This window comes from Lagopus leucura, unplaced genomic scaffold (genome assembly GCF_019238085.1).
Source record: "Lagopus leucura isolate 7727_CA_CO unplaced genomic scaffold, USGS_WTPT01 Super-Scaffold_739, whole genome shotgun sequence".
Taxonomy (NCBI): domain Eukaryota; kingdom Metazoa; phylum Chordata; class Aves; order Galliformes; family Phasianidae; genus Lagopus; species Lagopus leucura.
The window spans coordinates 10,707,791-10,730,756 of NW_024962255.1; the positions used below are offsets into that span (position 1 = coordinate 10,707,791).

Sequence of the window (22,966 nt, forward strand, 5' to 3'; positions counted from 1 at the left end):
CAGATAACACACAGAGTTTCCATGAGAAGTAACCACCGGGCTGCAAAGCAGGATAAAGAGAACTGGTGGAAAACCTGCTTAATGCACAACTTCCCCAAGTGGAGACTGCTCTGGCAGCTGCTGTTTCCCCGGCCCGGTGGGAGGCAGCAATCAGGCAGCATTGCTGTGCCGCAGCCGTGATTAGGGCTGGGGGTGAGGAGAGGGAGATGCCCAGCTGCCCCGAGCAGGGCTTCAATTGACACTAACGACCCCAAAGGGCTCCAGGGGGAGAAAAATAGCCAATCAACCCCCCTGCGAACAGCAGAGCCTTCCCACCTCTCCTCCTGTCTCACTGATTGTGTTTTCTAACAGCAGCAGTGCCTCGTCGGCCAGGTTAACACTTGCCTGGGTGGCTGTCATTTAGTGTCCGGGGAGCACGGGTCGAGGTGACACCCTACAGCATCTCAGGGTGGAGACAGACGTTGGGCAAGGGGCTTAGTGCCATGTTTTTGTGCCCCTGTCCCACTACAAAGTGGCACCAAGCCCAGCGCAGCACCAGGTCATGTACGACAGAGCCAGGAGCAAGTCCTCCACTAATGAAGCATATCGATTTCATATTCACTTGTTGTCCACCTAAATGGCAAGCCGCACATCTGATAGATTAAATAACCGCGCAATTGCCTGGCTGACATCTCAATCGCTTTGCTGTTAGGTCCCTAATGAATTTTACAGCCCAGCAAAATGGAAGGAATTAAGGACAAAGTCCAACGCAAAAAATATAAATACCCATTCCTCTCTAAAATGTTCCCAGGAGCTCTCCCAGTGCCTACAGCCCCATCTCACCCAGGGCTGATGAGCACAAGGGATGGGTGGAAGTCACCCCCACACTGGATGCATGACTGCTCCAAGAGCGAAGCGAAGCCACATACAGAGGGAATTCTGCTGTTCAGTCAGGGGCAGCAAGCCAAGAATACATGAACAAGAGGCAGAGGGATTGCAAGGGAGATGACCCTCAGTCAGCATGAAGAATGTTGTCCAGGAGCCATGGGCTGAACCCCAGGACACCAGTCCAGCTTCTATTGAGCAGCTTACAGATGCTTCTCAAGCATCCCTTAGAATCATGAAACCATAGAATCATAAGCTTGGAAAAGCTTTCTCAAGTCACCCAGTCTAAACCCACCTGTCCATTGCCTACATCTCTCAGTGCCACATCTCCAAGGCTCTGGAACACTTCTATGGACATAAACACCTCCATCTCCCTGGGCAACCTGTGCCCATGCATCACCAGGGGATGCTATTTTGCTGCTTTGACTGTCCCCATTTGGGGCTGAGCTTTGGTTTTTGCCACCTCTGCACTTTGAAGCTGTGCATTTATCCTGACAGCTCCATCAGGCCACGGCGCGGCTGCAAGAGCTGCAATAAGTGTCTCTCTCCTCAGCTGTCATGATTCCTATTCCACCCCATTTCAGTCTCACGGATTGATATTTAGATTAAAGAGATAAACACAGCCAGAGAGCACTGGTCCCTGACAGAAAGACGAGGGCTTCAGATCCGTCAATCACACTGCTACCTGGAAACCCCCTCCTCCCTGCCCTGTATTTACAGAGCCAAATCGAGGAGAATATTTGAAAGGAACAAGGAGTGTGAGCAGGTTTAAAAAAAAAAAAAAAAAAAAAAAAAAAAGGGCAGGCAAGAAGAAGAAAAACTGCTCATGTTTAACTTTCCAGGCAATTTGGAATTGCCTGCTTTGATTATTTAACTATTTATTGTTTGGTGCATTTGCAGCTTTCCTCTCTTCTCACAGATAAAGGATTCAATTTTCCTCCAAGCGACAGGGAAATTGGACATGATTTTGCTCTGTTTAAGCACAGCTGGAGCAGGAGAACACGGGGCTGAAGAATAACGGAATTGATTGGGATGCTAACGGGGAGGGATGGGACTGACATTGCCTCTCTTTATCACCTAGCATCCTCACCGAAGCCACACAAGCACTGCCCAAGCATTTCACCCTAAGCCAGCAGATCCCACCTATCACCAGGCCTGCCTCAAAGGCTTCACAGTGCAGGTGGTGCCCCAAAATGGGACCATGCTAGCCCAGCTCCAGAGCCCAGAGGATGGAAGGGGCCCAGGGCAGGCTCGCTGCTGATTGAGAAGGCGATTTGCATGTTAAATAGGTGCATACTGATGCCCAGGGTGGGAAAACCATGCTATTACTTTCGTGTCGACTGGTGTTCACAGCTGGGTGGAAAGAAGGGGAGGAAAAGCAGGGTGGGATCGATTTTCCCATCCCTGATGCGAGGCCAAAGAGAGATCGAAGCGGCAGCAGCAAACTGACAGCTGGGTGGTGAAGGAGAGAAACTTTGCCAAGCAAATTAAAGGTTGCTTTAATGAGGAGAGTAATGGAAGGTTAATTAGCACATTTACTTCATTAGGCTCTTACTAACAAGGTTTCTCCTAGGGAAACATGGTGGCAAAGAGGGGCCGAGCTCTGCAGGGTGTGGGGGTGCTCTGGAGGGGCTGCAGCACATCCCTGGGATAAAGGAGCAAAGTAGGGTCTGGGGGTGGGACTGCTTCTCACATTTCCCTGGAGAACTGCTTTTCTCCATGCCATTTGAGACAAATCAGAGGCATTGCCTTGGCTAATGTTTGTTTGGGCTTTAATGATTTTGGTTATCAATGCTTTCCAGAAGGACCGTATGCTGTAGATCTGTAGGATACAAGAGGCTTAAGGAGACCTCCTGCCCCACACAGGGTCTCTGTCACATTCCCCAGCCCTGCAGTTCCAGCAAACAGAACAGCAGTTGATCATACAGCACATGCCTGCACACTCACAGGACTAGAGGTGAAGCTGAGCTCCCATTCCTCTCACTGGAGCCTTTAGGATCCCAAGGCAGACCCCATTTCCATAGCCGCCTCACCCCAAAACACTTCTAGTTGAATGCTCCACCTGGTGCCAGCCCCTCCCCATGACCCAGAAGAGCCCCACATGGGTCATCTCCAGCCCCAGTGCAGCATCAGATGGACACCCTGCCTGCCTCAGGACCACCAGTCCACTCCTTTGTATCAGGAGCCACCACCAGCTGCTGGCAGTGCTTGGCAAGGGGGGTTGTGCACCCCGGTTAGTTCAGGGTGCAGCATATGCTCTCAGTGCCTCTTGTTCCTGGAGGGCATGAAGTTATATACCGGCTGCCTGCTTGCTCAAGAAGTGTGAAATTCTCTCTCTGACCTTTTCAGTTACGTTATTAAAAGGTTTCATGGCCAGTTGTTTCAGAAAAAAAAAATAATATTTCAATATCTGCTGGTATCTGGGGCAGAGCTTCAAGGCGAAGAAGCTCGGGGAGCTCTCCCAGCACCCTGCCCCTACCCCTCAGGGATGTGGAGCCATTCCAGATGTTCTCCTACAAGCAAGAAGCTCCCTGCATCTGTATGATAAATGCATCTCCTGGATGGGACTGAACAGATGGACAGATGGATGGATGGGCAGGGAGAGGAGAGGATGCGGAACGGAGAATGGAGAGCGGGCCAGAGTCTTAGAGGGCGGACAGGACTGCATAACATGGGAAAGGGGCTGGGTTGTGCCCAAGGACCTGCAGGGACACAGAGCTGACCCTGTACCTGCATGTCGTGTTGTTTTACAGCTGATTTACACGTGTAGCAGGCAATGTTTCTCTGCTGTCAGCAGCATTACGAGGTGAAATGCTGCAGAGACAAATGGCCATTTGTCACTGCAAATGAAGTCTGCTTCTGCCTTTTTTTCCTCCCCTTTCTGTTTGCAGCTGGGTACCAGACCTGCACTGCGCAAAGGGGCACTTCCCAGTGCCTAACCCTGTGGGTAAATACCACACTGAGCAAGCAAAAATGGAAAGAAAAAAATGAAAGAAGGAATTTCATAGTTAGCAAACAGGCTTTCAGTGGCAGCATCCTCCCGTCCAGCATGCCTGCAGCGCATGGGACATTTTGGGAAGCCTGCAGGAAAGCCAAGCATCCTGCAGCAGGAGGGCTGTGAAAAGTTTGGGATCAGCTGGGAGGGCAAGCTGGGTTTCAGCACTAATTGCATCCATTCTGATTTATCACAGAGGATTCGACTCCGGGCGGTTCTGCGTGTGCTCTGAAATGCTGGCAGAGCTGGAAGTTGGGGAAAGAGGAGCGGCAGTAACAGCCTCATTGTTCAGTGCCTGACGGCCCAACTAGCTAAACATCTGCTTGAAATATTAATAACTGTCAGATGGGAACAGCTCGGGGGCTCTATGCAGTTTCACACCATCTGTTTGTAGAGTAAACACACTTACACACCGAGCCCTTTTGTCAGGGCTTTTCTTCTCTGGGTGGCATGCAGGAGCTGTGACTATAGAACAGCAGCAGCAATGCACCCAGTGCATCACACTGAGGATATTTCCCATTCCAGAAGAACACCAGCATCTCTATGGGTTTGATGGTTGGACTAGATGATCTTAGAATCGTAGAATCATTAAAGTTGGAAAAGACCACTATCTCCTCCTCCACATCTCCATCTTTAGCCAACGCAACTCACGCAGCTCTTTCCCTCTCTTTCCACCCTTAGCACAGCAGACCCCTATTTCCTTGCCACACACAGGATTTGCAGCAGGGATGCTTCTACTCACATGGACCTGGAGCACAGTCGTGCCCACGGTGGCGTTCTCTGGAAGGCTGACATTGTAGAGGGCCTTGCTGAAGACCGGACGATTGTCGTTCTCGTTGATGAGGTTGATCTTCACACGTGCGAAGCCAACATGCTCCGGGATGCTCTCATTTGCAAAGAGCTGCATGGAGAGAACTGAACCTTAGAACTGTAGAATCACAATTCATGTTGGAAAAGTCCTCTCAGCTCACCCAGCCCAACCCCAGCCCACCCTCACGTGTCCATTGCCCACATCCCTCAGTGTGATATCTCTGCATCCCTGGAACACCCCCCCAGGTAGCCCTGTGCCAGTGCATCACTGCTGTTTCCAACCCGAACCTTCTCTGGAACAACTTGAGACCATCACCTCTCCTCTTAATTGGAGCTTCTGTGAATTCCATTCTTTTCTTTTTTAATTTTTTTCATGCAGAAAACTAGTCCCTCCTCCCGACCTCAACATTCTATGCCCCATCTTACTGCCCTTCCTGCTCCCTTACCGAGAACTCGTAGCGGGGGATGGTTTCGAAGTCAAGTGGCACAGCCACACGGACACGGATGTCTGCCTTCCCCTGGATGGATGTGGGTGAGATGATGAAGTGGCTGGAGTTGTTGCCCACCAGGTAGACTTCAAACACACTGTTGGGGCCCTGGCAGTAGAAAGAGGATGGCTGGATAGTTGCTTGCATAGCTCAGCACTGGCCTTAAGAATTCATTTGGGTTTTAAGATGTTTGCTGGACATGCAGTGCATGCAAATACTGCAAGTCTTCTTTTTATGTGCTTTCACAGAAGACCTCTGTGCGTGTGAATGAAACGCATTCCTGGTATAAAACTGTCCAGGCCAAAGCTAGAAGGGAAATCCCTTTTAGCCTTTTGAGACCTAGGTATCACGCTGCATCCCACTCTGGAGTGTCACAGCACAGCTGCCTGTCCCTTTAGCCCCAGATGGGACCTGTACACCCTTCTTCCATAGTCCCACTGGTAGAGCATGCCTGCAACACTGCAGGACCCCTTATGGGAGCACCACCCCTTCCCACTGGTCAGCCCTACAGAGCGAATCTAGGAGTTACTGTAGCCGAATTGCTAATTTTCCTCGAGTGACCTCCCTTCTAGCAAAAAAAAGGCAGCAATTAAATGCACGAAGGGGCACTAATAGCAAAAACTAGCTGACTGTGACCACCAAAAGCTGCTGGCACATGCAACATCCCCGCTGGCCCTTCTCCCCTCAACAGGGCAGCATTCCTCAGCACCCTGTGCAAGGTGCACTGCATCTCCTCCACATGTCCCCTGCCTCTCTCAGGGTCCCTACGCAAAAGCACGTTCTGGTGACAGGGAGATGCAAGGGATTTTCTTGGAATCTGGCAAGGAGCAAGTTTGTTGGAGGCACGAGATAAAAGTTGAAACATCAAAAGAAATCCAAACACTTGCAGGGAGGGAGCTAGGTGGATTAATTCCGGCTGGGGAGGGAGATCAGGCTCCAGATACTGCCGTCCCTAATTACCAGCCACTCGAGTGCCTCAGTCTCCCCATGTGAGCTCTGGGGAAGGGGAGAACGCCTGCCTGTTGGGAAGGCTGCTGCCAGGTCTGCTTATACATTTATTCCACTATTTACTTTTTTTGGTTTCGGCCCCCATGCTGCTTTTCTTGCTCCTGGTTCCTGGAGTCTGCGAGCCCCCTGCGGATGGCTGAAAGCAAATCTGAATATTCAAATTGTTATCAGCTGCCCAGCAGAAGGGGCTGGCTCAGCCCATGCCGCCACTGGTGCCCCGCTCCAGAGATTTTTCCACACGTTTCTCAAATCCCTCACCCCCTTCCTCCCTGCCACCCAGAGAGAACAACAGGGCCAAGATGACTGCAAAGAGCAAAATAAGCACTGCTATCCCAAGCAGGCAAAGGTCCTCCAGGGCTCATGGCTACAGCGGCACAGGATGCTGAGATGTGGCATAGGATGCTCAGACACACAGCACTGATCTTCCTTTCCCCCACTTGACCTCTTTGTGGCCGTACTCAGCGCCGCACTGATGGAAATTTAACGCCAATTCAGCTAAAGACAATTGTAGCCACTGTTGTGCATAATTATCACTTTGTTCCCCGTGTACTTGCTCCTCAGAGCGTGTAATAGTCGCATTCCTGCTGCCGTGGTGCTGGCATCAACCTGGTGTCAATACCTGGTTTTTGGGAGGCTGATCAGCCCCAAATACAGCCCTGTGCATGCATTCTCCCTCTTCTAGAATCAGGAGAATGCAGAAACACTGCCCTAGCTCAGGTGGTGTTCCCAGAACAGAAAGCTTCTGTTTCTGCAGCAGCATCACTTCAGTTTGCCTCGCAGCTACCTTCCAGGCAGGGGCAGAAAGCCGAGGAGTGCTTAATATCATTCATTCCGACAAGTTTGCAAAGAAAGAAAAATGCTAAGAGTTCAGCAGGGGTGGATGAGGTGGAAAATAAGAAGGAAAAAAACCGAAATCCTTCAAATAAAATGCAATTAGTGCCTCTTTGTATGGCTTGGCTACCTTGTGCCTCAGTTCTAGCTAGGCAGGGACAAGTAATGCTTAATCTTGCCTTTGAAAATATAAAGAGGGTGTTTCTCTCCACCCACTCTGAGGCATTTCACTTGAGCGCTCTGGATAGCCTCCCTCTGCTCGCTCCTAGCACCCACTGCTCTCCCAGAACCAAAAGCTCATCCAAAGGCTTTCTAGCCACAAACATTGGGAAATCATCTTCCCTGCATCTCTTAGGATGCCCAGAGCAAAACTTTCCCCACCTCACATCATCCCAATACCTTCCCATCCCCTTCCCTGCATCCATCTGCCTGTCCCAAGCAGTGTTTCCTGCCCGCTGCCCAGGAGCTGCTCCATCCCCAGATTATCTCCCAAATTCCACACACGCCTGCACAGACGGGATCAATCCGAGGCTGCCTTGCCTCCAGCTTATCTCTGCTCCAAATGATTGATTTTCCCTCTTTAAGGGTAATTTGCTGGTGAATTCCATGTATTGCAGAAACCCCTGTGAAATCTAATTCAGCCCGACTGGCAGCTGGCACTTTTGGGAGAGAATACGCAAGCGCTGTCAATTCCCCCCTACAATTCCTGGCTGCATAGATCATATTTATAGCGTGTGTGTCTGTCATATGCATATATATGCTTGGGATGATTCATATATTGCACCTGCACACGCATGGGCACATACCGTACCCGCATGCAACTCTCTGATGCAGCTTTATGCACCAAATACCACGTATTCCCATTGCCTGGAGATAGATATATACGTATATACTAAAAAAAAATACATATATATATATTTTTTTTTCCTTTTCATGCATTTCCCATCTATCTTCCTTAATATGCTTATTTTTGGAGAACTTTAAAAATTATTTTCAAATGTCAGCCCATCATACTCGTGCTCTATACGGTCTCTGCCCTTTTCTTCCTCTTCATTCAACCGTGGCAAGGAAAATCAAGTGAAAGCCATGGTAGAGGAGCTGGTTTCTCTGGTGTGCTGCTTCTCTTAATACACTTCTATGGACCTTGCAGTGATGCTGGCACTGTTGAGCCTGGTCAGATCCCTTGCACAGGTGAAGGAAGCTACAACAGGGCATGCCCTGGGCAATGCATGCTTACAGAAGCCTTGACTGCAGCTGGATAGCTTCAAAAATCCCACCCCAAGTATTCTAGCCCACGTTTTTCAACAAAAAAAGGGGCAATCCAGGGTGTTAGCCTTCTGTCTCAGAACAACTTATTAATTCCTGCTGATCTATCACAACACAGGTGAGAGGAGAATCCAATGCATTCATATGAATAGACACATGTCTTCTGTAGCGTCCATTTCAACACAGGCTCAGCATAAACCCTGGGAGACTTGCACAGATTTTTATAAAGAGCTCTCAAATGGCTTTGGAAAAGGATTCAAGTGGTTTTCTCCCTGTCTGGCAGAAAGAGAAACTCAGTTGCAGAGAGGTTAATGCTTTTTTTTTGGTTCACAGAAGGCTAGCTCCAGAACCACACAAACCCTGTGCACTACTTTCTCCTGCATTCAAGTGTTTTTGATGAGCCACAAAGAATACAAGAAGCAGAAGTGGTTGGGAAAAAAAAAAAGAAAAAAGAAAAAAAAAAAAAAAGCCCAGCCCTCCTTCCGCTGCCCTGCTCAAGCCAATGCTGAGCCAGGCATGACCTTGAAGTAGAGAGCAACCAAGCCTGGGAGAGGGATATCACCATCCCTACGACTTCTCCTAATTGCTCCTTCAGAAGGAAAATGTAACACAGCAGAGCAGCAAGTTCTGAGGTTACAGAAAGCAAGTAGTAGCAGTGGCTACAAAATAAGAGAAAGAAACTGCTTACTTTCAGAAAGCCTGTAATACCCCCCCCCCACCCACAGAGGCAGGGATCTCTACAAGATGAGTTACCCTCCCCTCCAACACCAACCCTTAAATGAGATCTGGCTCCATTCCTTCTGGTTATTCAGCTGCACTGCATGCACCTGAGATCCCCTGGGTTGGCCCTGCCTTCCCACCAGGTGCTCAATCACTGGCTCAAGCCGTGACTTAGCATTTCCACTACAGATGATCACACTGGGTTGAGCGTCACATGGTTGCATTAAGCACTCATGTCTGGATACCATAGAATCATAAGAGCTGTAGGGATCTTTAAAGCCTATCTGATCCAACTCCCCTGCAATGAACAGGGACACCTACAGCTCCGTCAGGAGGTCAGAGCTCCTTACAGTCTGACCTGGGGTGTCTGCAGGTCTCAGGCACCACCACCTCTGAGGGCAACTTGGGCCAGTGCCTCACTGCACTCATTGTAAAAAACTTCTTTCTTATATCCAATCTAGATCTTGACTCTTTTAGTTTGAAACCATTTCCTCTTGTCCTGTCACAACAGTTTCTTCTACAGAGTCTGTCCCCTTTTTTTTGATGCTATCCTTCTCCATTCCTCCAGCAAGCTGGGAGCTTTCCAAGAATGGACTGGGAGGAATAGGCTTTGCCTTGGGGCACCCTATGTGCGTACACTGAGATGCTAAGCTCAGCCTCACTGCAGAAGAGCACTCCAATGCGAAGAGAAAATCAAGCACACGCTTTCAAGTACTGGCTTGCGTGCAATGTAAATACCTGCTGAAGTGCTTTGCTGAATTGGTTAATCTAACCTTTGCAAACAGCAATCATTTAAGCTGGTGTACAGTACGCAAGAAGAAAGACAGACCCAAACCCCACAGTTCAAGAATGCCACGTGGCCCTGGTTACAAAACATCTTTGTGTTTAAGGGCCTGCAGCCCACACACAGCATTTTAAGGACAAGACCTGTACGACACCTCTTTACCAACCCTTTGAGACATGGTGAGCTTTCCTGCACCTCTTACCAGTGGAAATAATAGTCAGTGCTAACATGATGGTCTCCATGAGCGTGTGGAGTAAAAGCTCATCTGTACAAGAGATCCTCTCTCAGCAGTTTCAAAAATCTCACCAAATTCATTCAGGAAAATCACAGTAAGTCTAAGGCATGCACCAGGAGCCAAAAGAATGAACCTATTTTTTGCTCACCCTATCAGGAATTCAAGGCTATTTTTTATTCTCCCATTTTAAAATTAGCCAGGCTGAGAGGCTGGAGTGAGTCCTCGAATGGGAGTGACTCCAGTAAAATGAGCTTTTAACAAGAAATAATGACAGATCCTTCATTCTTCTGACATAAACAGGAGCATTACAATGCCTCTCAAGCATGGATCTGCTGACATCTCTCAGAAAGCACAACAGTGGCTCTGTTCCCAAACTATACTCAGCATCTGTCATATCCATATCTTAATAATTGACATTTTCAAGAAAAAAATATCTTTTTATCTGCCTAATAGCTCCTCTGCCCCCCTTGGGCTGAGCTCAGGACTCCCAGGGGGTGACATCATGTCACGAGTGGATTGTTAACTGTGTGTCATAATCACTTTTTGTGAAAAAACAGGATTTTGTGTGGTTTACAGGGTTTGCCAAATCCCACTGGGGGCTGGAGCAGAGCATGTCCATCACTTCAACCAGCAAAGGCCACCGCTGCCTTCCAGACACAAATGCTAATTCACCGCTTCTTAGAAGATGCACGTTTCAATCAACCTACTGGGATTTCACATTTTATTTTAGGGCGTGAGGGAAGATCTAGATGCTGTATCCCTCTTTGATACCACTCAATTCACCTGAAGTGCCAGGACAAGTCCCATTGGGACTCTGAGGTCCCCAGGAGCCCAACAGAAATTCTGTTTTCCTAAAAAGGGCTGGCAAAAGGAAGCCTTGCAATGCCTGAGGGGAGCCCTCAGTAGCAGGCAAGGATCAGCATCCTGCACAATCCTATTTTCTGGCTCTCAGTGGCCTCAATGCATTAAAGCAGACTCCACGTCTGTGCTCCAGGGAGTGAGCTGCAATAAGAGCTGCAAAAAACAGGTACCAGGGTACAACCATGTACCTCATCACTGACCTTCATCCTTCCCTGCATCCCCCCCAAACAACCCGGATACTGCTTTACCAAGAATGCTATGAATCATCATCACCCATGTGTGGCAGGAGCTGGCTCACCTCATCCTTGTCCTGCACCTGGATGAAGAGGGGCAGTGCGAAGCCCACCTGGGCCAGCTCAGGGATGGCCACGCTGTACTCGGAGCTGTTGAACTCGGGCGCGTTGTCATTGACGTCAATGACCAGGATATTGAAGGTGGTGGTGACGGTGGCATTGGAGGGTGTGCGGTCATCATTTAGCTCGGTGCCCTGTGAGAGGAGACAACAGTGGGGCAGCCCATCTCCTTTCTCAGGTGACAAGTGGTAGGACACAAGGAAACAGCCTCGAGTTGTGCCAGGGGAGGTTTAGATTGGATTCGGAGGAATTTCTTCACGGAGAGGGTGGGCAGGCTTTGGGACGGGAAGCTTGGGATGGTGGTGGAGTCCCCATCTTTGGAGGTATTTAAGGGACATGTGAACATGACACTAAGAGACATGGGTTAGTGATGGGACTTGGTAGGTGAAGCTGATGGTTGGACTTTGTGATCTCAAGGTTTTCCAGCGTAAATCATTCTACAATCCTATCTGCGCTTTCTAAAGAATAAATGGTTTGTAAAGGGCAGAAGTAGCCACTGGGCAGAGACCACAGTGAAAAACAAAGTAAACGGCTGTTTCTGAGACACTTAGTGGAAGGAAGAACTCTTCCTCACCCTTCATCTTGTCTGTGCTGCAGAACCTGACCAAAGTTTTGGAAGGTGTGCATACCCTGATAAGTCTCCCAGGCTTTTTCTCCCTCTGCTTTGCCAACAAAGCAGACTTTTAGAAATGTTTGGGTTGGAAAGGACCTGAAATGCCATCCATTTCCAACCTCCTGCCATAGGCAGTGACACCTCCTGCCAGCTCAGGCTGCCCAGATAGCCACATCCAACCTGGCCTTGGGCATTTCCAGGGATGGGGCATCCACAACTTCTCTGGGCAGCCTGATCCACTTGGTCCTGCCTGAGCACCTTCCCATGCAGCTGACATGAACACACACAGATGCTGACCCAGCTCTTCTGCCACCTCTGCTTCAGATACAGTCCTTGCAGACCTACTCCCTTCCCGTAGTCCTCAAACTAAGGGAAGAGGCAATGGGAGACACAGCACTCTTGTTTCCTCCTCTGCCTTCTCCTGAGGTGCAAGCTAACCACAGAAGTACTGCTGAAGGCACAGGAAACTAGGGCAACTCGGGAAAGCAAGATTAAGACCTTAAAATAGCTTTGGCAACATCTAAACACAGAGCTAGGTCATAACTCTGTATCACACCTCTGTCTCAAGAATGACTTTAATTTTGCTTTCCCCAAAGGAAAGAGCACAGATTTTATTGCAGAGCTTGCAAACTGCCTTTCCCAGCAGTCCCTCCTCTTATCCCCTCTCTTTGCTATTCACTGCTTTTGCATTCCCAGCAGAATGGGCTGATCTCAGCCAGGAGCACCCAGCTGGGAGTGGGAGAGGCAGGGACATCACAGGGCCAGCCTGGTAGCAATCGGAAGACGATAGGAAGTTTGTGGGGAGGAGAAACGAGGTCCAGCAGCGCAATATCACATGGCTGGAAGCCTGGCATCATACAGTCAGGAAAGTGAGCAAGCTTTCATGTTCACAGACCTTTCCGAGACTAAACTAACATTTCTGTCCCTATTAAATACAGACAACACATGTATAATTTTTTCCCCCTTCTCTCAATTTCTACTGAGTTTAAACTATAAATCTCCAAACCAAGAGATACTAGAGATTGGTGCAGTTCTCTCCCTCATGCAGAAAGCCTCATGGTGTGACCTGCGTCTGAGATTGGGAGGAGGAATTTCTTGTTTGCCCCTAGCTGTGCCCACTGCACTTTCTGAAGCAAGCAGGCTGCTGCCCTCTCAATCAATGACCCTTCCTGCTATGCTGATTTTTCCCCAGCCAGGCCCAGCAGAATCTATACTCTTAAATGTGTTTCCAACCAGCTGCCCTGCTTGGTATTGATTTTAATTAAAGGGCTGTGAGCGGCACTGAGGGCCTTGCTCAGGTGGGGCTGCAAGCCATGCTCCAGTGAGTTTTCTTGACGAGGCAACTTCTGGCATCGCTCCTTTGGCTGAATAGAACAGCAGGATGATCTAGCTGGAGGCCAGGCAAAGCACGAAAAATGGCTCCATGGAGGCAGACACGTTTCAGACCATCCTACAGGGGCTGTACCAAATCTCTTTGGCCAGCTAATGATGGCTCACAGCTGTGGATGCCCCCAGAAGCCCCAGTGCCAGGATTTGTACCTCCATCTGGTTGCTCTCCCATTCTGCTCCATGGGGGTTTCCAGCACCTCACCTTCACCGTCAGGATGAACCCAGAGCTGTAGAAGGGGTTCTCTCGGTCCAGTGGCCCATTCAGGGTCAGTGCTCCACTGATGTAGTCCAGAGCGAAGATGCTGTTGGTGTTGCCTGGTAAAACCAAGAGGAAGTGTAAGCACAGGGAGGACATGAGATTCTTTCCTGCTGGCATCTGCATGACTGGACACAGTGCTTGGGTTCTGTGCAGTGCCTCAGTGTGCTTTAAATGGTTGTAAGTGGCCTCCTCCACAAACCTGCCCAGCTGGGAATGGTGTTTTCCTTGTAGGTGGACATCTCTAGTGCCTGGGAGAGTGCTGGAGTACACACTACAGGCTCTAGTCCTGTATTTATGCCCTTGCATCTACTGTTAGCAGATGTGATGCCCTCAGGCAGCTGCCACATACTCTCCTATCTGAGCCAAATTTGGCCTCTGCACTTCTCCTTGCACTCACACCAGGTGCTTCCAGCGAGCAGCCTATTTGGCTCCTCCCCTGGAAACAGACACCAAGGGAGCACTGAGGTGACACTTGAGTCTCTCGGCCAGCAGATGCTGTAAGGATGAATTTCCTGCACTGGGGATACCCCTGTGACAGTCACAGGTTCTCTCTCTGCCCCCCAAACAAAAGCAAGCAGTTGGTGCTTGGAGCTCAGGATACCCGATGCTGGCCCACCACAATACCGTGGTGGTTGCTAAATTAGTGATGAGCATGGAGATTACATGCTGGCACGCGGGCACCAGCACTGCTGCTCTCCACTCTCCTTCCCGGGCTGCCTCCTGAGAGCTGTAACAACTTTCTCCCCCATTTCTGCCCTTGACGCTCTTTTCCCTCCATCTGAAGTGGCCTACTGAGTGCCATCCAGCTTAATGAACCCATGCATGGCTTCTTACAGTACCAGCAGCAGCTCAGAGGGGTATGGAATCACAGATTCTTTAAGGTTGGACAAGCCCTCTCAGATCACCTAGTCCAGCCATTCAGCCCATCCCTACCACTAAACCCTGTTGTTCCCGCTGCCTGTCTTGAAGGATGCTCCACAACATGCACCAAGTTGCCCTGCTAAGAATTTAAATGCTCCCTGATGGCAAGGGTGGCTGTGGTAGGTTTTATGTATCAGGGTGATCTTGATATGCACCCCCTGATATAGACTGTAATAAAAATATGGTATCCACAGGCACTTTTGACAGCTAGAGGAATAAAGGAGTGATCTGACATTCTCCCAGGCTGCACATCAGACATTCTGCTTTGGCTCAACTTCCCAACCACTGCTCACGGAGAAGATACACATCTGCTGCCCTCCAGGGTTTCCTTCTGTCTTCTCACAGAGAATTGCTGCCTTTGCAAAGGAGCCGGGGAAGGGAGCGAGGTGGCCCCATCCCCGTTCCTCTGCGGACATCCGAAATTTTGCTAGCAGTGCCTCTCTAAGCAGCCATTCGTTCCGCTTCCAGCCACGAGCCCTGCCAAAGAGCTCGTGCTGCCGAACAATGCGCCATCCCCAGAGGCATTTGCAAAAATCTCTAATCATCTTCACATTTCCTCCCTTTTCTCACAGCAATGAGAGAAAGAAAGATAAAAATAACCAATTTTGCCTTTCACTCCCCCCTGCCTTTCTCCTCAGCCCTCTATGGATAATTTCTCCCTGTTCCAGCTCCCCTCCCTTTCTCCATCAGCTTTCACCCATTTGCCCACCATACTGCTGCATGCCACAAGCCCCAGCATACCTGTGGTGGCCATGGGGACAGCAAGCCAGCAGAGCCTGTCCTACGTGGTGGTGACCTGATGCTATGGCTAATGCCCTGCTGCTTTTGTATCAATGTTGAGACACGAGACGGAGGGCATAGAGGGGAGGGTGAATCTTTGCAGGGCTTTTCAGCTGAGCCCAGACCCTGGATAATCCTGTTTCTCAGATGACACGGATGGCACAGACTTTCCTGTCCCCACCATGAGATCTGCACACTTGTTTAATGACATGGGCAGAGACAATTGTGGCTGCCTTAGCACTGAAGAAAAGTGACCCGCTGAGCAATGCTCCTACTAACTGTCTTCCTCCATGGCTCCACCCCGAGCCCATGCCCAGAGTGGCTCTTCAGCACCAGTGATCCCGTGTGTGGCTCAGGAGCTGTGGGAGGGATAGGAACAAGGTGGATGGCTAGAGCACAGAGCAAGGGGAAAAGCAAAGCACCTGATGCTTGAAAATATCCCAAAAGACAAAGTAAAGGAAAAAACAACAATAAAAAGGAATATGCTTTGGGACAGAAATATAAATGTTGTTTAAGAGATATCAACCAGCACTGGAAATGTTGGTGTGGGTACAGAGGCAGCAGAAGCTCCTGTATCCCACGTGGCCAGGAAGGCAAGGAGCAGCTGGTGCAGGGTTAGGAGCAAAGAGATGGATGGCAGCAGCCCGCCCCCAGTGCTCTTCCAGGCTCATTGAGGAGCGGACAGTGGCCCAGGCATCACCGCGAAGAAACACTGCTACAACGAGGGGTTTTATAGATGAGGGCCGTAATGTTTAATTGCCCTCAGCCAACTCTCTCTGTTTAAAAAGGCCATTAGAAATGGTGGCACGAGTCCAGGATTGAGGAGGAAAAAAAAAAAAAAGGGAAGAAAAGAAGATACCGGCATCTCCTCCTTCCTCCCTGTCCCTTTGGCCTTTGGGCATCGCTCACACCCACAGGAGGGATGCAGCCATGCTGCCAACCTGGCCATGCGCATCGACTCATGCCAGAGAGCATCCTGCTTGCAGCCAATGACTTTCACAAGCTGCAAAAGGGGAACCCATCTTACACATCACGCCCGGTAATTTATTAGTCCAAATGTGCTCTGTCAGGGCTCCTCAGCGCTGAAATAGATGCTGTTGGATGTGGTTCACAGAGTCAGCAACAGACACAGTTATCATCGTCTGAAGAGTCCATCAGCTGCCACGACCACTCTTCACCTTGAGGTTTTGTCCCATGAGATAGGCAGGAGAGCACGACAAGGCCAGTGTCTTACCCCAGACTTGTCATTTATAAGATACTTAAGCTTGGACCACCACAACCAATGCTCTAAAGGAAAAAGAAAAGGAAGGAAGGACATTCCCATCCCTTTCTGACCTCTATATCTGCCTGGGCCCACCCTGCATTCATTGTGCACTGAGCACAAGGCAATGCTTGTAAATGTTGGTTCTGCTCAGTCCTGCACCTTCTTAGCAGCTAGTGGTCTGGATTTCCAAGTCCGCTAAAGGCAGCAAGCAGTCACACAAGGAGAACATGAAACAGCACAGTGATGTGTCCAGGACAACTCAACCAGATTTTAAACTAAAACCCGCACCTTTGGGATCAACACCTTCCAGAAAACCTCTCATCCTACAGAACATCTCAGAACATCTTATTATCTCTAGCCCTGACGTGAAGAGAAAGAGCACAGGTTCATCTAGTGGTTACCAGCGCTTCAAAGATATATTAAATCACAGGCAAGTAAAAAGAAGATCCCTGCAATCAAACACAGACCATGTTTTATATTTACACATAAGTGGGAGTGTTTCAATTTCCAAATATCCATCGTCCCCTCTGCACCTCAATTATCCTTGGGTTGCGACAGAGCCAAAGCACAACACTATCTCAAGGAAACCCAAGGGTACGACTGCAGCCACCACCGCTTCTCTGAGCACTGTCAGGGTGGGAAAACAGCCGGTGATAAATAGCTTGGCGTCAGGTACTTTCCCACCCATCAGCATGCCCTCCTCCAGAGGTGCTCTGTGGTGATGGCTGCCTTTAAATCATGCTGCAAGGCCCTCCCAGCAGCTGTGATTTATGGGGACATCAACACCCCAGCAGTTCACCCAGCAATCCTGATGTGGGAAAAAGCCAGCACAGCCAAGCGTTGGGAATGTTAAAATCAGCAGGTTACATTTCCAAGGATTCTCCCTGCTTCCTGGTTTAAGGGAAATGGTTTACTTTGCCTTATCTTTCTTTATTAATCGAGGTCAAAAGTAGGAGGGGTGGGACTTGACCTCCATTTGGAGCTTTGTTATGCCTTTGTGAAGGGAGGCATGTGGACAAGCCAGGTCTGTGTGAAACAAATCCTTAGCCCACGCTAATTTGGTAAAAAGATTCTTATTCCTTAGCAGCAAGAACAGAAGAAAGCCAGAGAATGGCTATCTTCAGACACGCCTCCCTCTTGCTTTTGTAACTCACACTTCTGTTACATCGAGCAAATAATGACTTTTAATTCCTGCTTCCCTCGGGATGCTCCAGCTTTAGGATGCGAGCACTTCATTGGCAATGGAACCAGCCTCCTTAAAGAGTCAATTCTGGAAAAATGATACTTCTGCGGAGCCCTGGGAACAGCTTCTCAGAACTCCCCTTCTCTCCTGCTGGGCTTCCTAAGTCCCACTAACGAGGTGTGAATTGCCCTCATGCCCATCCATTGCAACACCAGAAATCTGACATCACTGGCAGACACTGCTCTTCCCTTGGCTTTAACCACTATGGTGATGCCCATTAGTGGCACAGCCCATTTAATATGTGATAAAAATCCTGCTCCTAGGAGAGCTCTGTCGCTCTCCCATCACCTGTTGGTGCCACCAGGAAATCAATCTGCCTCCCAGTCATGAGCTTCCCACAATGAACAGCCTTATCTGGAGCAGGTCATGGCACACAAGTCACCTGCTCACCTGGGACATGAAAGATGATGAGGCAGAGTCCCCAGCACAGAAGCTATCTCCATAAATCTGCCAAAAAGGAGCTGTGGATTACTGCCCGGGATTAATTCTCTGTCCTTCAAAAGGAGCCCTGACCTCAGAGGCTGAGCATCATCAACCCACAGGTGACATGGCTTCCTGAGGCACCCCCACGGATCACTACCCAGACCAGTTCTCCTATCTGATCTTAGGTTAACAGCCTTGTAAGGCAGTGGCACACAGTTAGATTTTCAGTCTTGTTTTATGTGGTTATGGTTAATCTTCTAGTTTTATTGTTGTGCTGTCACAGGAGGACCTTGTGCCTGGAGATGGCTGTGTAAATAAGGGCTCCCACACTATATCCCAAGCATGGCTGTGGCTGAGCAGGACAGCAGCAATTCCAAATTAATACCCATGACCCATCTCTGAAGCAAGCCAATACCTTCCACACCCATCCTGAAGGGTCGGTGGTTGCTTTGTAACTCTTCTTCTACTGTATGTTCAAAGGAGATGCCAATATCGGGTTGTGTGAAAGCCCTGCGCCCTCAGGCTTGGCACCTTGTGCCACTGTCATGTGGGAGCACTGTCACTTCCCCCCATCACAGCCCTCTCTAATTGCAGCCTCCATTGCCCATTTTCACTTTTGCTTACGGTTGGTTTCTAATTTAATTTGTGTCCTGCTTCCCATATGTTAGACTGCTATTTTTTTTGCAAAATTGCCATAAAAATCTACCAGCTCAGGCACAAAATCTGCTCACTGACCTTTACCATCATGACTGAGGATAATGATAAATTAATTAGGCTTTACCTGCAGGCCAAAAAAACCATGTGCCTGGGGTGAGCGGGATTTTGGAGGTGCGCTAGCAGTCCGCTCCCACTGCTGGACCAGCATAGCATCGTCCTTCTTGAGCAAGATGGGCAAATGGTAGAGATTTTAAGAGAACATCTTAAATAGGGGTGAGACGGCACTCATGGCCTTACTGACTTTAGAAAAATCAGATTTGGTTTGCAACCAAGAGGCAGGGTGAGGGGGGAGTGATGCTGGCAATGATGGGAGATATCTCCCAACTAGTTCATGCTGTCAGCTTGGGGAAAGCAAAATAAATAAATTCAAAGCAGCCTGAGCATCGCTGGCTTTGATGTGTTCTGCACGATATTCTGATAGGGAGCGGCTCCCCGCTGGGTGGCACTGAGGCAGGATTAAGCTGCTAGTGTGTATGAAAAGATGGGGGCTGGCTCTGGGTACTGCTGTCTGTCTGTCTCCCACTCCCAGCAAAGTAGCAATGGGGCTATTCCATGGGAAAGCCAAAGAGGAGCATAAACATAAATATTTCCCCAGTGGGAAAGGGCCTGGATAAGTTAAAAAAAAAAAAAAAAAGAGGACCTCGCTGCTCTCTGCTCAGATTGATCCACGTGATCTGAGGGAATTGCTCCTTTAATTTGTGCTGGGGTGTATTAGAATAAATTGTAGAGGGAATTAGAGGAATAAATAATCCTTGCTTCTTCAAAGGCAGGCAGACCTGGGCGCTTGTAGCTGGGATCAGTGGACTTGAAAGCCAAGGTGAGATCACCTTGAACCTGGGTTCGATTAAGGGAGCATGTGAAGCAGCCCAGCTTTATGGGAGTGAAACAGGAAACTATTTCTATGCACAGAGCTGCCAGCCAGCCCCACTGCATGTGAGCAATCCCTCCAAATCAATGCCCACACACACTGGGGAGAACTTCTGAGCTTCAGAGCAGGCCTTGCAAGGTGTCCAACCTGTGTTCTGCTCCTGAGAACAACCAGGCCCACCCCAAAAGGCACCCCTCTCCTAATCCCAGCCATGACTTACCCGAGACGATGGTGTAGCCAATGCCACGGGGCCGGCCCTTGTCCTGGTCGATGGCCGTTATCATCCGCACTGTGGTACCCTGCAGGAAACAGAAACAATGTTAGGGCAGCAAAGCTCTGCTCACCCACCCTTGGAAAGGACCAGTAGGACTGAGCCTAAGGGAGCTGCAAAGATTTTAACCTTTGACGGAGGAGGTTGGATGGGCACACATGGTTCCTGCAAGTCCACCAGCCTGCTTCTTAGCCCAGCAGCAAAATCCTTGAGGACAAGAGCCCCCAAATCTGACCCACAAACCTTGTTTAGCTCTTGAAATAAAACTATCACACACCCTGTCAGCTCCAGAAGCTGTGTTTCCCCTGCCGCACTGCAGCGAGCCCATGTGAATACAAACACGGCCACATGCACATAATTAATGTAGTGTGAAAAAATTTACAACTCAGCTGTTCTTGTTTTCATTGGTTTATTAAACAGTGGAAAGAGAATTTTTTTTTTTTTTTTTTTGCCCTCAAAGAAAATGTCAACAGAGACGTTTGCATATCTAACAAGGGAGCACAGCAGCAGGCAGCAGTGTTTCCCCATCATTCACCAGCTGAAGGCCACCATAGCAGAGTAGGAACCTGTTGTGTCCTCAGCTCTCAGCATCAGGCAGATCTGCCCCTCAAAACCTCTGAGGGCATTTCAATAGACTCCTTAAGTACATCCCTGCTGTTAACCCTGAACACGAGCTGTAAATCCCAGGGCACTGGCTTGTGAGCAGCACTCGGCTGGCAAACCTCAGCAGCTGCTGGAGAGCCTCTAAATCATGGACAGTAATTGTCCTTCCCAAAGGAGCCTGAGGAAAGGGGGAAGCAAACCAGTGGGAAACAGAGCAAGGGATGTGGAATGGAGGGCAAGGCCATGTGGAGAAGAGGGGCAGAAAAAAGGCAGAAGGAGGCAGGGCTCCAGCAATGGCTAAGCATTAGCGAAGACCCAAAAGCCCCTAATCTGGATGAGGTGTGCTTCACCAGTGACTGAGGAACACGTGCCAGAGTGGATCTGAGGTCCTTTTTGCTCCTAGATGCCATCTTCTGGGACAAAGGCAGGGACCTGATTGACTCTGGTGTCTGTTCACAGTCCAGCTGGCTTCTGTCTTTCCTGCCAACTCCTTCACAAGGGCTTCCAGCCAGCAGATCCCAGCTCCCAGGAACACAAGGATGATCCCTGAGCATTCACACCATGTTTAGGGTCAGTCTGGACCTTCTGTAGAAGAGAATGGAGCAGTGCCACAGGGCAGGTGGAATGGCTGTTCATCTAGCTGGTGGTGGTGATTTGTTTTAAGGTGAACAGTAACAATGCGGCCTTGGAGCATGATCACTCAGCATGGTCATTGGGAAAGGGTATTCTGGTTCAGTAAGAGATGAAATGAGATGCGGAGAAGGGAAGATGCAAAATTTGACCCTACACATCTCTTAGAAGCCACAACAGTCAGGAAGTGTCTTGCTCACCAAAAACACAAAATGGAGCTAAACCCTCAGTCAATGCCATCACGTAATGGTAAAGATTGACTTCCCACCAACAAACAAGACATCCAGCAAGGCTTTCATTTCCTCACAGAAATCCCAGGATACTCTTCAGGGCCGGGAGCTCTGCCCAGGGCTTGCCCCAGCAATCCGTGGCATGAACCTCTGGCTCTTGGAGTCTCCCAAATATTTCTGGAACTTCTTAAAGCAAGTGGTGGGTATAAATTGGAACACTGGAGCAGAATAACTCTCTCCCTCTAGGGAAGGAGACAGAAGATTTAGAAAAGTAATAACCTGGAAGAGACTACACTTGAAAAAAGGTAAAGAAAATAAAGAATGGCACATTATCCAAACAAAGTTTGAGAGTTTTTTGAAGAGGGGCAGGGGTAAATCAATCCTTTTTTAATAAAACCCTGAGCTTTTAATAAAGTGTTCACACTGATGGGCTGGAAATATTGTAAGAAAGAATTAACTCGGAGCTATTGAGACTCTAGGGCAAAAATAGCACTGATTCCATGTTATTTCTTTAACCCAAGGAGTTTTTGGAGAGGAGGGGGTGGTGCTGAAGAATTAAAACTGTTTTAATGATATTTTACATGGATACATACCATGCTGTTGCAAGGGAACACACTTGCTGATCTCTAGACTAAGCACCAGTGGTCTTGCCCTTCCCTTGCCTTTGCAAGGCTCCATGTGGGAGCAAATTTTCAGGGGCATCAGCTCATCTCTTAGAGAGTGGATTCCTCCTGTTTCACCCCAAAGTGAAGCTGCGAGGGTGCCTGGGCCAGGTATCAGCCGATGTCCAAGAGCAGCTCTCACTTCAGCATCTCTTCTCCAGCCTGTACTGACTTCTCTAGAGCATCAGCAATGCTATCCAGCTTACGCAGATGGTGTGATGATGGATGCATTAAAAGAACCCAAGGATGAAAAACCAGCCTTGAGTGCTCTGGAAGAGACACCTTAGGCAGTTCAGGATGATAACCAGTTGCACAGAAGGAAGCACAACACCTCCAGAGATGGCAAAGCTTCTCCTTGCTGCATCCTCTTCCTTGGCCCTGAAAGACATTTTCCTTCCTTCTCATGCCTGAAGAAGAATGAACCCTGAGTGCTTCCAGTTATGCCACCAGATCCCAGTCTGGCAAAGAAATTGCAGCACTCCTCTCCCCTTTCCCCCTTTTCTTCTTCCTCTGTTGCAGCATTAGGAACTTGAAAGGCAAAGCACAGCACCAGGAGGAGCTGGTGGAGGGGGGAGCACCTCGGAAAGCTGCCACGGCAGATTTGGAGGCAAAAATCCTATTTCTCACTTCTTAATTCCAGTCAATTCCAGTCAAAGGGTTGATAGAGATCTGTTTGCAGTAATTTGCTGCAGTTTATCCACTCTTTTCACCTTCTATCGGCTCTTCACTGACGGGCTGGCTGACATGCTGTTGCTCGAGTGAGGAAATTAAAATTTGATGCAATAATCCCAAATAAGAAGGATTTTATTAGGTAATGTATACACTTTAGATTAGGTATTCTCACCCGATACATTGATAGAGGAGCACAGACATGCTGT

The 22,966-nt window shown here is 49.0% G+C and overlaps 1 protein-coding gene across 1 annotated transcript in view; it reads right to left on the reverse strand.

The window, feature by feature from the left end:
* CDH23 (cadherin related 23) overlaps positions 1-22,966 on the reverse strand; it is a 128,953-nt gene that overhangs the window by 44,126 nt on the left and 61,861 nt on the right. The window contains exons 9-13 of the mRNA XM_042862897.1: positions 19,913-19,991; positions 13,420-13,532; positions 11,161-11,349; positions 5,116-5,265; positions 4,602-4,760 (exon numbers count right to left, since the gene is read on the reverse strand). Of these exons, the coding sequence (XP_042718831.1) occupies positions 4,602-4,760; positions 5,116-5,265; positions 11,161-11,349; positions 13,420-13,532; positions 19,913-19,991 (690 nt within the window). The remainder of the gene's footprint in view (positions 1-4,601; positions 4,761-5,115; positions 5,266-11,160; positions 11,350-13,419; positions 13,533-19,912; positions 19,992-22,966) is intronic.